General features: G+C 49.1%; 1 protein-coding gene across 15 annotated transcripts in view; it reads left to right on the plus strand.

The window, feature by feature from the left end:
• The first annotated feature begins 449 nt into the window (after nt 1–449).
• CAMK2G (calcium/calmodulin dependent protein kinase II gamma) overlaps nt 450–13,450 on the plus strand; it is a 124,833-nt gene continuing 111,832 nt past the window's right edge. For 4 of the 15 annotated variants that reach the window (XM_064513850.1, XM_064513849.1, XM_064513848.1 and 1 more), the window contains exons 1-2: nt 453–766; nt 2,573–2,667. In XM_064513850.1, coding sequence (XP_064369920.1) covers nt 702–766; nt 2,573–2,667 — 160 coding nt within the window. In that variant the 5' untranslated portion in view covers nt 453–701. Of the gene's footprint in view, nt 767–2,572; nt 2,668–13,450 lie in introns of all 15 variants that reach the window. The other 11 variants (XM_064513844.1, XM_064513843.1, XM_064513847.1 and 8 more) reach the window with 8 other exon arrangements.

Consider the following 13,450-nt stretch of genomic DNA (forward strand, 5'->3'; position numbering starts at 1 on the left):
ATGCAGGAAGTTTATCCGGCCGCAGCTCTGCCCGCCCCGGGCGCTGCAGTCCCAGCCCGGCTCCCTGGGCGAGGCGAGGGGGCGCCGCCAGAGCCCTCGGCCGGGCTCTCCCCGCGGGAGCGCTGACAGACACAACCCCGGGCCGCCGGCGGGAGGGCAGGCGGTGCCTCGGCTCGGGGGGGCCGGCCCGGCCCTGGGGGCCGCGGGGCGCAGCCTCTGAGCCCACCCCGCCGCCGCCCGCGGAGCGGAGGGCAGCGGGGGGAAGGCGGCGAGCCGCCGCAGCCCGCCCGCCCTCCGCGCTCGGCGGCGGGGCCCGCCCGCGGCAGCCGCGCCGGGGGAGGGCGGCCGCCGGCCGGCTGCAGCCCCCGCGGCGGGCGGCGGCGCTGCGGGCGCCCCCGGGAGCGCCCCCGGCGGCCACACCCCGCGGCGGGCCGGGGCCGGCGGAGGGGCGGAGGGAGGGGGCCGGCGCGGGGTGTCTCCGAGCCAGTTCTCGCGGTGCTGGCCAGGCTCAGCCTCCTTCCCCTCCCCGGCGAGCGGTGACTGTGCACGGCGGAGCGGGAGCGCCGAGCCGGGCGCGGGGGGAGCCCGCGCCGCCCGCCGCGCCAGCAGGGAGGCCGCCGAGCAGCGCGCCCGCCCCGTCCCGGCCCGGCCGGCCGCGCTGCCCCATGCGCCAGCGGCGCTGAGCCTCCCGCAGCCCGAACATGGCCACCACGGCAACGTGCACCCGCTTCACCGACGAGTACCAGCTCTACGAGGAGCTTGGCAAGTACGGAGCCCTGCGCGCCCCGCGCCGCGCCCGCCCGCCCGCCGCCGCGCCCGGCCCCCGAGCCGCGCCGCGCCGCGCCGAGCCGCCGGGGCTGCCTCCCGGCTCGCCCTCGGGGCAGAGCAGAGCAGAGGAGAGCAGAGGAGGATTAGCCGCCCGCTGTAATCCCGCTCGCCCCCGCCCCGCAGCGGCATCGCTGCTGGACGGGGACGCGCTCCTGCAGCCCGGTTGCCCCTGTGTCCCCGCAGCCCGCCCGCCTTGGGCCGTGTGCTTCTGTGGCAGCCCGGGACTTCCTCTCTTCTCCCCTTCCTCATCCCCGGGACTGGGCTGCCGCGTCCTCCCCCCCGACCGCTGCCCGCTGCGCGGTGCCGTTCCCGTCCACCGGTCCTGCCCTGGGACGCGGCACCGCCGCTGCCGCCGCGCGATGCTCCAGTGCCCCCTTCCCTGTCCCTGCGAAAGGACCGGGTGCTGCTGCACCGCGCTGCTCCCTCCCTGCCTCCCGCCCCGCTCGTCTGCATTGCCAGGGCTGCTGCACCCTGGCACGCCGCTTTGCAGGGCACCTGCTGGGACAGGAAAGCAGTGGAGCACCAGGCAGGGTAGGGTGATGGGGACACGCTTTCCTGGGTGCTGCCGCTTGCCCCCTCCCTCCATCCCCGCACCAGCTGCAGGCTCTGCTGCGGCGCCTGTGTCCCCATCCCTCCTCGCACTGCTGCAGCTGTGTGTCACCAAGGCCAGGCCCCAGGGACAGTGCTCCCCTTGCTGCCTATTGCTTCGCAGGGAGAGATGGGGAAGGGGAGGAAAAAGCAGGACTCGGCCAGATTGGGGGCTCCAGCTGTTTTCATCTCTCTATAGGGCTAGCTGTCTTGTGGGGCCCTTGTGTAGCTTCCGTTCCCATTTGTTTTAGTTTCAGTATGTACATCTGTGTGTGGACCTGGGGATGCACTCCTGTGCTGAAGGACTTGGACTTTTTTGTCAACTTTCTCTTATTTGTCCTTTTCCCCTTTCCAAATCTTTCCTGTAAAGCTGGTTGTTATTCTCTCCCCACCCTGTTTTTTTTTAAAGAAGGGACCTCTTTCAAGCCCTCATCTGTGTAGTCCTGTAGATTTTGGGTCCCTATCTTTTCACCTTGGTCTCTGTTGTATTATCTCTTTTTTCCTCACAGAAATCCTCCTTCCCTCTCTCTCAGACCTCTTCTCCGAGTGGCTCTTTGGAATAGTTGTAATAATATCAATAGTTCCAGCTTGAGAAAATGTACGAAGCCTCGTAGCTTCCTACTCCATTAATAGGTACATGCTTATCCCCATTTTGCAGGTGGGTAGACAGATGTAAGAGAAGTAGTAACTTCTGCAAAGTGTTGCAGTGATTTTGTGACCAACTGGCACGTGAACATGGGAGAAATGAGTCCTGGTTGTCTGATGTAACTGCTGGGGATGCTGTCTTCGGGAGACAGACTGACCGACTGGTGTTTACAGCGTCATTCTGGGCTGCTCGTCTTTCATTCATCAGTCCTTTCATGTTATGTGTCTGTGCTCATATGGTTTCTTTTTCCCCGTACAGTGTGCTGTGCTTACTTCTCTGTCTGCTAGGGGGCTTGAGGGGGCTTCAGACGGATGCTTGAGTACAGTACAGCCTAGGTTTTATTTGCCGATCAGACAGTATGTACAGGGTGTTCATCTGATTCCCCTGTGTTGTTTCCCCCCTCTGTCTGTCTTCTCTACTGTCCTTAATCAAGTCCACTCAGGGGATAGAAATTGCTGCTCGTGTGTTTTTATTTTCAGTTTCACAGCTTCTACCCTCTTTTTCTTCTAGGGGAGCCTTCTCTGTGGTCCGCAGATGTGTAAAGAAAAGTTCATCACAGGAATATGCTGCAAAAATCATCAACACCAAAAAGCTGTCAGCCAGAGGTTGGTGTCCTGTTCTGCTCTTCTTCCTTTTATTAATAGAAGATACATCACTGGAACTGAAGTTGTAATTACTTTAAGGGATTTGGAGTTGGTTGTCTCAGTCATTATTTATATGTTACAAAATAATCAACTTGGGTGTGAAATAGGAGATTGAAAGGAGGCAGCACAGGATGATGGAAGAACCTCTATATCTGGAAATAGATGCGTTCTGAAGCGATGTTGTCTTTTCTATTTTTGAGATCTTTCCTTTGAGAGCTGAGCTAGAAGTATGTTTATAGAGGATTTGTCTAGAAGTGTGTATACCAATCGCTCATATAATTGTGCAGACTGATTTTGCTGAATGACTTTTCTACTTAGGAGACCTGTTTTATCAGAAGAAATGTGATCTTGAAGGATAGATGCTATAGGCCTTGCTCCTTTCAGGTTGTGGTTGAATGTGGTGTGTTCAAAAACTAACAAGTTTGTCTTTAAAGGCAAAAGTAGGCTGGACAGAGAAATCCTGTAAATTTTATTTCTCAACAAATTAGAACTAATATTTCTTCCTTGCCTCAGCTCCCAAAGTTTCCAAAAACCTGAACCTAGGCATATGGTTTAAGAAAAGAGAGACAATATGAACTTTGTCCTTTGAACTTTTCCAGGGACATATGTATGCACAAAGGGTGGTGTATCTTCTAATATGTAGGGAGTATGTACAGGGATTGAAGTTACCTAGGGGATGAGGGGAGAATGAGACAAACTGAAATACAGTAAAAGATGTTGAAAGCAGAGAGAGCAACAGGCTGAGATCCTGGGCAGTGATGTTTTGAGAAGAGGTGAATAAGGAAAGACCTAAGTCCTTAGAGGCCCTTCAGGTTTGACAAAGTTTATGCGTTAGGCCCTTCGTTGTCTTGTTAGTTGGATAGATGGCTTAGACAGTAAGGTGGCTGACTGAGAACTGAAACATAGGCAGAAGGGGGAGGCACATGATTTTGATAAAAGATTTAGAAGTGAAGAATATTCTGTCTGATCCCTTGAAAAGTATGATGTACTGTCTCTCTTTTGCCAGAACATGAAATGTGATAAGAGCAGAAGATGGTTTGAAGTGTGGCAAATAATTTCCATTTACTGTAGTTTTCATGGAGAAGTAGTAACAGAAGTGAAGAGAGTGCCAGTGAAGGATGATTTTCAGAATTCTGGAGGTTAAGTGTATGTGATAATCTGGGTGTGGGGTTTTTTTTGTTTTTTGTTTGTTTGTTTAGTATCTAGCCTGAGTCAAGTGCGAAGTCATGTTGGGGGACTAAGCGGTAATGCCTTGGATGGGTTAGGAGAAGGAGGTGGCTGCAGAGCCTGTGTGAACTGGCATCCCCTCCATGGTCAGGTGACAGTGCCCACTGAAGTAGGTGGGATACTGAATCTCTTTGATTCAAAATTAGTTCAACTCGATATGGGAGAAGCTTGAAGGGTGGTTTTGCTTTGCTGACAGCCATTATGCCACCTTCTCTCCGCAGTGTTCCCCATCCATCCTGTAGTGAGGAGCAGTGTTCAGGAGAGCCATCTTCTCAGGTGTTAGTGGACATGGGCCTGCTTAAAGAGGGGAGAGGTTAGCTCAATAAACTGATTGCAAGTGAGAAAGCATTTTCTCACATAAGGAATGGTATTGAAATTAACTGTGGTAGAGATGAGAGAAATGAGGAAAACTGCAGGATTAATAGAGTCGTTACAAAATTCAGAAGCATATTATCATGTATCTGAAAGTAGTAGAAAATGTGATTGTGTCAGATTTTAAGTATTTGGGCAGCTAGTGGGTTACAGAGGGAGTAATATATGGATCTTAATTGCTTTTTCATATTAAGGTGATGACAGTTTTATGAACCAGGAGGTAGGAGAAGTAACTATGGGTGAATACAGACGATTTACTACTTACCTTCTGGATCTCACACCGACCTATCAGTAAATACATTGGGGATGCTAACTTGGTCCTCAGCTGCTTAACTTCAGGCAGCTGGAAGTGATTTACCTGCAGAGGTAGGGTTAGGTGGAGGGCAAGTCTGGGATAAGCCAAGAAATGAAAAGTGTGTTTCTACTAAAACAGAAGAGTATCAGAAGCAAGAAGTCACTGACTAGGTTTTCTTGAAGTCTAACCGAGAACTAAAGAATCAGCATTTAAAATGAAAAGTGTGTGTGGGAGGGGTGACTTCAGCTGAATATATAGGTTCATCAGTAATTCCAGCTGCGTTCTCTGATAGCTCAAGTGGTTAGTAGGAAAAGGGACCGAATACCAGGTGCTGGTGTTGACATAGGAACTTAGTGGATTCACCTTGGAATGGATCTTTAAAGCACTGAAGGAAAAATAAATGCTCTTCAGACATTGCAGCTGTAAATCAGAGATTAGAGAGATTGGATTCAGCAACCTGGAAATGGAAGATTTGGACAGTGGCGTTTTAGAAAGCTGTCTCCCACAGCGGGGAGTTGTGGTATTAATTCTGCAGTATCCTGGCTGTACTTTGCCTGATGCTTCCTTTCCCTGAGCTAGCACTTCTCTCCAGGGTTGCCCCATGTCTACCTGGCCGGACGTGCGCACTGGGATGTCCTGCGCATCCACCTGTATGCCTGTCTGCTGGGGCTCTGGACCTGCCTCCCACACTGTCCGTTGTCTTTTAGGCTTGGTTGTAGCCCCAGAAGATTCCTTCAAGTGTGGGGACATCCGGTCCCTCTCCCACTTTAGCATTGCTAAATTTAATGTTTTGCACCTTCTCCAGCAGAGTTTGAACTTGTAGTAACTGCTGTTTCAACAGTCAGCAATACGCTGCTGGTAAGAAGTTTAGCCTATCGCTGCTTCACAGAAATTTTGCGTGCTGTAGAGTTTCCCTTGATTATGTCCAGGGAAGTGGTAACAAAACATTGCTCTCCTTCCACAAATGCTTCTTGTTACCTTTATTTTTCAAGACCCTTGGTGAAGAAATAGTACATAGCTGATTGGGAAGTGCTGAATAGCCTGATATATGTAGCTGAAAAGGAGAAAGAGGAACACTTGAGGGCAAGTTGTATGCGTTTAAATGGTTCTCTATTACTTGGCATGTTTATCAAACCATTCTTTCAAAGCAATAACAAGCTGAAGAGGCAGGGTGCTGTTACAGTGCTTCTCTCTGAAAGCATGGAGAATGAATGTGGTGCTGATCATTATGAAGAGCAGTCCTAACAACTTCAGTCTAGTCAGCTTAGTCTTTTGTAAAATAGTAAGTCAGATGTTGAGAGTCTCTGTTTCATGATTTTTTAAGATGTCTATTCTTTTTTTTAATCAAACTTAGTCTAGGTTAAAATTCATATTTAGACTTTAAAGAAGTATTTAATATAATTTATGTTGTGTTGATGCTTAGGACTTCACAGTGAAGAGTGTACCAAGACATTTAATGTTAAGTAGGGGCCAAATGCTTGCGGAAAGGGGAGAAAAATAGTCTTTGCCTTAGTCAGCTTTCAGCTGACACATAAGAGCGGTGGTTATTACATATGTGGGAAATACAATGCCTCAGTCATCTGAAATTCCTATGGGATTGAACATGCAGGCTTTCACCAGAACTATGGCAGAGGGAAGAAATAACTAATTTGTGGGAAGTTGTCTTGTGGGTGTCACTAGAATACTTTTTAAACATGAAAATTCATAGAAAATAGTGCTTCAATTCCCAGGCAGTGATGAATTTTGGATCATTATAAACAATTAGTTTATTCAAATTAAGAGAGAAGCAGTAGCTTTCAGAGAAATTTCCAGGATTTGACTCTCCAATAATAAAAGTATTTTTGGGAGAAAGTTGCTTGAGGGTGGTGATGGAAGCCCCAACTATCACTTATTTTAAGATCAACCATCTCAAATATATTTTACAAGTTAGTCCTGTATTGGAAAGAGGTAGGCAGAGATCCTTCCTGTGATAATTCTTAGGATATTGTTCACATCATGCAGCTGAGTAGTATGTAATGATCCTACCACCAGGTTTTGTGGGACAGGTTTTCTTGGCTTTTGTGTTTTTTGGTAAATCTCTGTGCATTACATCTGTTGCTAAATTTTGCCTGCTGCTGAAAATCTGTGTCTTTGAACTCTTGCAAGTGATGCCCTCATGGGAAAAATGAAGAGCAGGTGTCTTGGAAGTTAGGCCTCTTCCCTCCTTTTCCCCCCGTGTCTGTGCCTTTGCCCCTGGAACGAGGAGGTGGATTCTGTCCTTACTTTCCATCTTGCTCAGAAACAAACTTATAAAGGAGATCTAAATTTGCAGTCTACCCAGTTGACTTTGTTCCTGCAGGACATTGTGGATTGTGGGAGGAGCAGGGAATTACTTCTGTGTATCAAACCTTGATGCAAAAAATCTCTCCCTTCACACTTCCAAATCTTTTTTTTTTTTCCCGTATAGCTCACTTGCCCTGGCTGTCAGTTCCTTAGCCGTTGTCGATTGGGCTTTAGTGTCTGTTGTAGGAGGGATCAATAGCAGTTACTGTCATGCTGGAACATCGAGCTTGAATGCTGCAAAGGATGTTTAGCTGCATCAGCCCCTGCCCTCTGCCGTGGTACGCTTTGTGTATGTTCTTAGCCTGCAATCGAGTTAGGACTCTTCTGACTGTTCTTGTGACTGCCAGCTTCCGAGTCCCCTGTGGGCGACAGCATGCCCGGCTGAATTAGCTGCGTGCAGCAGTGGTGCACTGCAGCCCTGTGCGTAGGCTCTTTGTGAAAGCGAGGAAAGCCCAACGCGCTGGTTACAGATGGCTGAAGCACAAATTCTGACTTACGTGCAAGTGTCCTGTGATCGGTGTCCTCTGCGTGTGCGTGTTTGTGGGTTGGGGACAAATGTCCTTTCTTGCAGAGGCAGCAAATCAAACCCTGTCTGCTCAGCTGTGCTTGCTGAGCTGCCAAATCAGGTCTGGTCATTTGGTGGGGGAGAGCGGCTGCCCTTCCTCCAGGGTGGGCCTTAGCTTGAGTGTGAAGTGCTTTGCTGCTCGCCCGGCTCCTCTTCCTCCTCCTGTCCTGTGTGTTTGGAGTCAGAGAGATGCTGTGGTTAGGGACCATGTAGGAGATGAGCTGCAGTGATCGCTGGGGATGTTTTTTGGAGGTCCTTTTGCACGTGGGGGGATGTGGGGAGCAGCGCAGAAGAGGGCAGCGGGCGCCTGGGGCAGCGCGTGCTGCGAGTTCCTGCCTCGGTGGTTAATGCAGCGGCAGGCGGGGGGCTGCCGGGGAGCGAGGCTCGGTCGGTTAGGCGGACGGCGCGCGCCGGCTGCGCTGGGCTGCTCCGAGCCGCAGCAGACATGCGTGGAGCGGAGGGGGGGCTCGCTCGCTGATGTCATAAGCTGCAGCCCTGGCTGCTGCCCGCAGCCTGCCTCCCACCTCCTCTTCCTCTCCTCCTGCTGCACCCCGGCAGTCACCCCCATCCTGCGGCACTGCTTGGGAGAGAGGGGGCTCAGTGGTGTATGCTGCTGGAGGAAATGTCACCTGAAGAGGTGTTTGGAGGAGAGGAGGGCGTGTGTAGAAAAGAGAGAGAGGCCCCGATGTTGGCAGGGAGACCGGGACTGGGAGTCTGGTAGTGGGTAAGGGGATGCAGAGGGCCAGCCGTGAGGGTCAGCCATGGCTTCTCACTCCCCCAGCACAGTGCCGTGCCGTGCCGTGCCCTGGCACGAGAGCCAGCAGGGACCGGTGGGAGGTGAGCGCCAGGGGTGCTGCTTTGACTGTGGCTCGCTCTGGCCAGGAGCTGGCTTCCTCCCTCTGTGGATTTCAGTCATGCTCGGGGTTACCCCAGGTTGCCTCTCAGTTTACGCTGTATATTTTATAAAGGAGCTGGAACACAGCAGGCAGGATTTCAGCTCGTGTCTGTCTTCTCCGTGGTCACACTGAGTATTAAATTACCAGCGTTAACAATAAGGGGGGGCCGAGGGGCACACAGATTGGGCAGGAGCTCCTAGAGCCTCAGCATGAGGTTGGAGCAGGGGCCTTGGCAAGAGAGTTGGGTGTCTTGTTTTCCCAATATAAACTGGCAGAGATGTGATTAGACTGATTCCTGCACGTGTCCTGAAGCCCCTGGCTCTAGAGCATTTACCCTGATCAGTGAGCCATGATTGAAATATCTCCAGGTGTCCCTCAAGTGCAGAGCAGGATGGTGAAGCACAGTGTGGACGCGTGGGGAAAGGAGAGCTGCTTTCTTGTCTCGTAACAAGGGTTCAGTGCAAAAGCTGGGTTTTTGTTGGCTTTTGGAGTGGAGTGTGGAAATTTCCCTGCCTCTGAATTTAATCCTTCTCTGGATAGTGCTAAAACCGTCCCTGCCAGTGAGGACTCTTATCCGTGGATCATAAGGATATTTCTGAAGAGCGCTTTTTTTCCTCTTGCCACAAAATGGCAGGTTATTATCACAACTGTTCCCAAGACAGGACCACGACAACCTTGTCCCCTTCCACTCCCTGGAAGGATTTTGTTTTTTTCTGACCCTTGCAAATTGCTGTATTAAAGCTTTAGTTCTGTGCATTGTATAGACAGGTGACTGAGTGAAGACACCCTTTAAAAGGAGAGCATGCTAATATAAAAATTAATCTCTCTCCACTATGCCACCTGTGAGCACCATCTGCCTCACAACCACAGGGGCATCATCTTTTCATTAATTTCTGGCTATCACCTGTTTTGAAGTTTCAGGGTTCTGGGTTTTTGTTTTTTTTTTCTTCCTCTCTAGTTGAAATCTCCAAGATTTTACCAGGATAATAGTTTACCAAAAATCTTAATTTACCAGGGTGTGACTGCAGAGTGAGCTATTGCTGTTGAGGGGAGAAGGGCAGTATCAGCTGGCAGCCAGGATCACTAGTGTAGAAAAGAAGACTTGAACATTGTAAAAAGAAATTTGGAGTATCTCACCTTGCTCTGTTTTCTGCCTACAACAGAACTGATGTCAGTGTGACTGTTGAGAGCTGTAATCTTGGGGCGGAGCAGAGGTGCAGCCAGGGTGATGGTTTCTGATTGGCAAATACATACTTAAAATTTTGACTTTTTTTTTTTCCCCTAAGGTATAGAGGAAATGTCAGCCTGCAACTTAAATAACTTGTTCCTGCTGGCCCTTATGACAATAAGCTTAACGCTTCAAACCATGGTGCCTTTTTGGATTAGGGTGACCTCAGATTCTCTTCCGTGCCTTTTTAAATTTAACCTCTATTTAAATATCGCTATATGCTGCTGTTATGGCTCCCCAAGCATTCTAGTAGTGCTGCTTATGTAATTTCTGGAGAACTGTAGCAGAAAACTTCTGAAGGCATGGGCTGGCAGTATCTTAGAAAACAGCATTTTGAACACAGAGGGTAACTAAGGATCAATGGGGCATGAATTTAGTTTTCTGAGGCCATAATAGCCATAAGATTTTGTTACCGCATAGCTTTTTCCACCTGTTCTCCCAGGCTCTTTCTTTCTTCCTGTTTCAATGTCGAGCTTATTTTGAATGTTTGGTTCTCTGTGTTGAGTCAGTTACTTTTACTAGCAGTTCTAGCAATCTATAATGCTTTGATTTAAAACATTGTTTTAGTGATGCTGGTTTATCTTCCTCTTCTTCCTCTTCTCCTCCTCCTAGAGAATATTGCAGAATTCCTGTTGCTTTCACCTTGTAGGTGAGCAGACTAGGGAAGTTGCTTGTTGGTGCAAGTAGCTAATTCCTGCCATCTCTGAAAATAATTCAGGAATGTGAGGAGAGCTGGTCAAAGTTGTATCTTGCCTTTTTATATGATGGGGTCAGGAAGATAGGAGATAACTAGTGCTTCACTCCTTGTGTCAGAATCTGTCTAGCTCAGTTCTGGCAGAGTCAGAAGGAGAATTCCCCGTCTCTGAGATGTGAGTTGAGTAAATACGATGACCTTTCAAAGAATGCATGTGTGCGTGTGCGTATGGATGTGATACTGTACTCTCAGCACTTTCGTGTTATGTTCTTGAGAGAGCATGAGTTACATATCTCTCCTAAGCAGTGACCTGCTGTTCTGGTGCTTCAGTCCAAAGTTCTTATGTTGAGTGAGGCCACTTCCAAGCAGCTGCAGTGCTGGGCTGTCTCATCTGTCCTGTGGCTGGAGTCTGCATAGCAGTGACGCTGGGACAAGTCCAGATGAGTGTCCTGCTTCTGAGAAAGGTGTTAGCTACCGCTTTCCCTTTGCTAAAAGGCACAAGTAATTCGGCTGCTAAAAACAAGATCCTTTCTCAGAGATAGCAAAGGTAGCATCCCTTTTTGAAATGCTGCTGTTAGCGTGATTCCGTTGCAGGGTCCTGAAAATAGAGCTGAGAGCTGTCTTGGAGAAGCGACTAGGCATTGTGGGAATGAAGACCTAGTTAATTTAAAAGAAAAGCAAAAATGATCCAAACACATTTTTGGGGAAGGAAGGTGCCTGCAAAGATGATCCTGGGAGTGGGCATGGCTCTTTGTGGGCCTGCTGAGCCAAATGCGAAATGGCAGAGAAGCCTGGGAGCAGCAGCCTGCCTGCTGTGGCAGAGCTTCTGGGTTATCTCTGGGGGCTGTTGCCATGATGACAGTGGCAAACAGGGACAGAAAAATTTACCAGATGCATGTGAGCCTCAGGATTAAACTTTCTCATAGGAGGGAAAGGAGGGGAGGAGGAGGACGAGGGCGGGGTGATCATCTACTAATGAAGGACAGCATCCCAGTGAGTAATACCAGGCTCACTATCCTTTAGCCACTGGGACGGGGAAGAATGAGGACTGACATTCCTCCGTTCTGTGCCTGTGAATGTCTGGATGAGTGAGACTCTGGGTAATACTGCTCTGAGAGGCTCCCTCTGTGGGGAGAGCAAGAGTGCACTCTGCTTTTACTAAACCCTTTTGGCAGATGAAAAGTAAGAAGGAGAAGAAGATGGGATCTCTTTCTTTTATCAGCTTCTTTTTCTATTCCCTCTTCCCACAAACAACTCAAGTCACCTACCTTGTGCTTGGAACTTTTCCCCATCAGAGCTGGTGCAAATAATCAAGTTTCAGTGTTGCCCACAGGTTTCAGATTATTGAATGTGAAGCTAACCAGCCTGCACTAGTGATACTGGCAGCAAAAGCTGTTGATATTGAAAATGTCTGATGCAAAGCCATGTCAACATTATTAGGGCTGATACTGGTCTTGACCCTGTATGCTGCCTTTGCCCCTTCTGGTTACTCTTCCCAGAGCTGGAGTGGTGCCCCTGCATATCAGAGCTGATACCGTGGTGGTGGAAGGTATGGGGAGCCCTGGGTAACAAACAGGTAGTGTATGAGAGAGCCTAGACTTGGACAGTCTTCCTTCAACTTGAGGTAGAGGGAAGGATGCAGAGTCCTATCACTACCCTGTGCTGCAGCATCCTTCACAAGGGTAGAACATTGTAGGGACTGGTCCTAGACCTACTAGTGAATTGCAGTTGACTGGGGAGAAAAGAGTTCATGATGGGGAGAGATCTCCACCCACAGTGCCCAAAATCTGACAGACCTATGGCCCAAATGGTAGTTCCACTTGGTTGTTTGCAGAACCATGAGTTACCGTGATACCTTTTTATGATCTGCTTCAGGAAAGACTCGTGTGGTGTTGCCCAACAAACCTCTGAACAAGAAATGTCTGTCTGCAGACCTAGTGAGATGGAATTGCAGAAGTAAAAACTAGTTCTTCTCTAGAAGAGTTTCTCTAATTTATATCAAAACATTTATTTATAAAATCAGAAATTTCTGTCTACAGAACCACCAGCCCAGATGCCAGTGGGCCTTTTAAGCCTTTGTGAGTAAGGGTTGTGCATGAGAACAAGGATGTTAAAGCTCCAAAACCATGTCCTGAAAGCTTGTGGAAAGTTTTCCCTTACCTCCCTCTTCTTTCCCTTCCCTCACTTCCACTTCTCTTGAAGGCATAGAAGTTAGTTGGTGTAGGCAGTAGCATGTCCAGTGGCATAACTCAGTATTTGGAGGTGCTTTATCTTCTGTTCTTACCGTATTATCTCCAGTACATCAGTAGGTGTGGATGGTGGTAAGTGATAGCCATGAAGAGGGACATGCCATTTTTTGATGATGAACATAACTCTCCTTTGAAGGAGGAGGTTTTATCAATCCCAGTGGAGCAGTGGGAAAAGGAGAAGCAGTCTGACACTGCAGCCTGAAGTCTGAGGTGAAAAAGGGAGGGAGAATAGCTAGAAATCTTTGAACTTGAATTCACCCTTCTTTTTTTCCTTCCTCTGAGCCCTCATCCTTTTACAGGTGGGACTGAGCAAAGCTTGGCTCAAGAAGGTGAGTTTTATCCCTGACTTCTCTTGAAGAAGATTATTTCCTGAAACCGCTTTTTTGTTCCAAGTGCTCCTTCCATTCCAGAGAGGTTTGCAGTTGGCAGCACTGCTGCTGACTGAGGGATCTCCATGTCTGCACGGCAGATTATAGCCAGTGTGTATAGTTCCCTGCTGCTACGGAGATGATGCGTGTGTTGAACCTGCTGGCGTGCTCGCTGCTAGAGAGTTGACGTCACGCACCTGACTTGAAGAGTGAAATGTGATTTCAGAGGGATAGCTGTCCGGTGCTTTCTCTGGGACACACGTATTAGATGCACATTTCAAATAGCATGGGTGCCCTGGAAGCTCTTACCAAGAAAACAACTCGTTAAATCTCTTCAGGTGTTAGTCTCCAGAGCTTGCCAAATACATCTAGCATTTCTACTGTAGTGGAGCAGCTGCCATTTTGAAAGTGTGCTTGTGTATCTCCCCTCCCCCCTTGTGTCAAAGCATATAATATTTCATGGGTGATGGGCCAAGGAATTACCCAGGGTGGCTGGGGATAAAATAGACGTGGAAGAAAGTTGTCTTT

This window comes from Dromaius novaehollandiae, chromosome 6 (genome assembly GCF_036370855.1).
Source record: "Dromaius novaehollandiae isolate bDroNov1 chromosome 6, bDroNov1.hap1, whole genome shotgun sequence".
NCBI lineage: Eukaryota > Metazoa > Chordata > Aves > Casuariiformes > Dromaiidae > Dromaius > Dromaius novaehollandiae.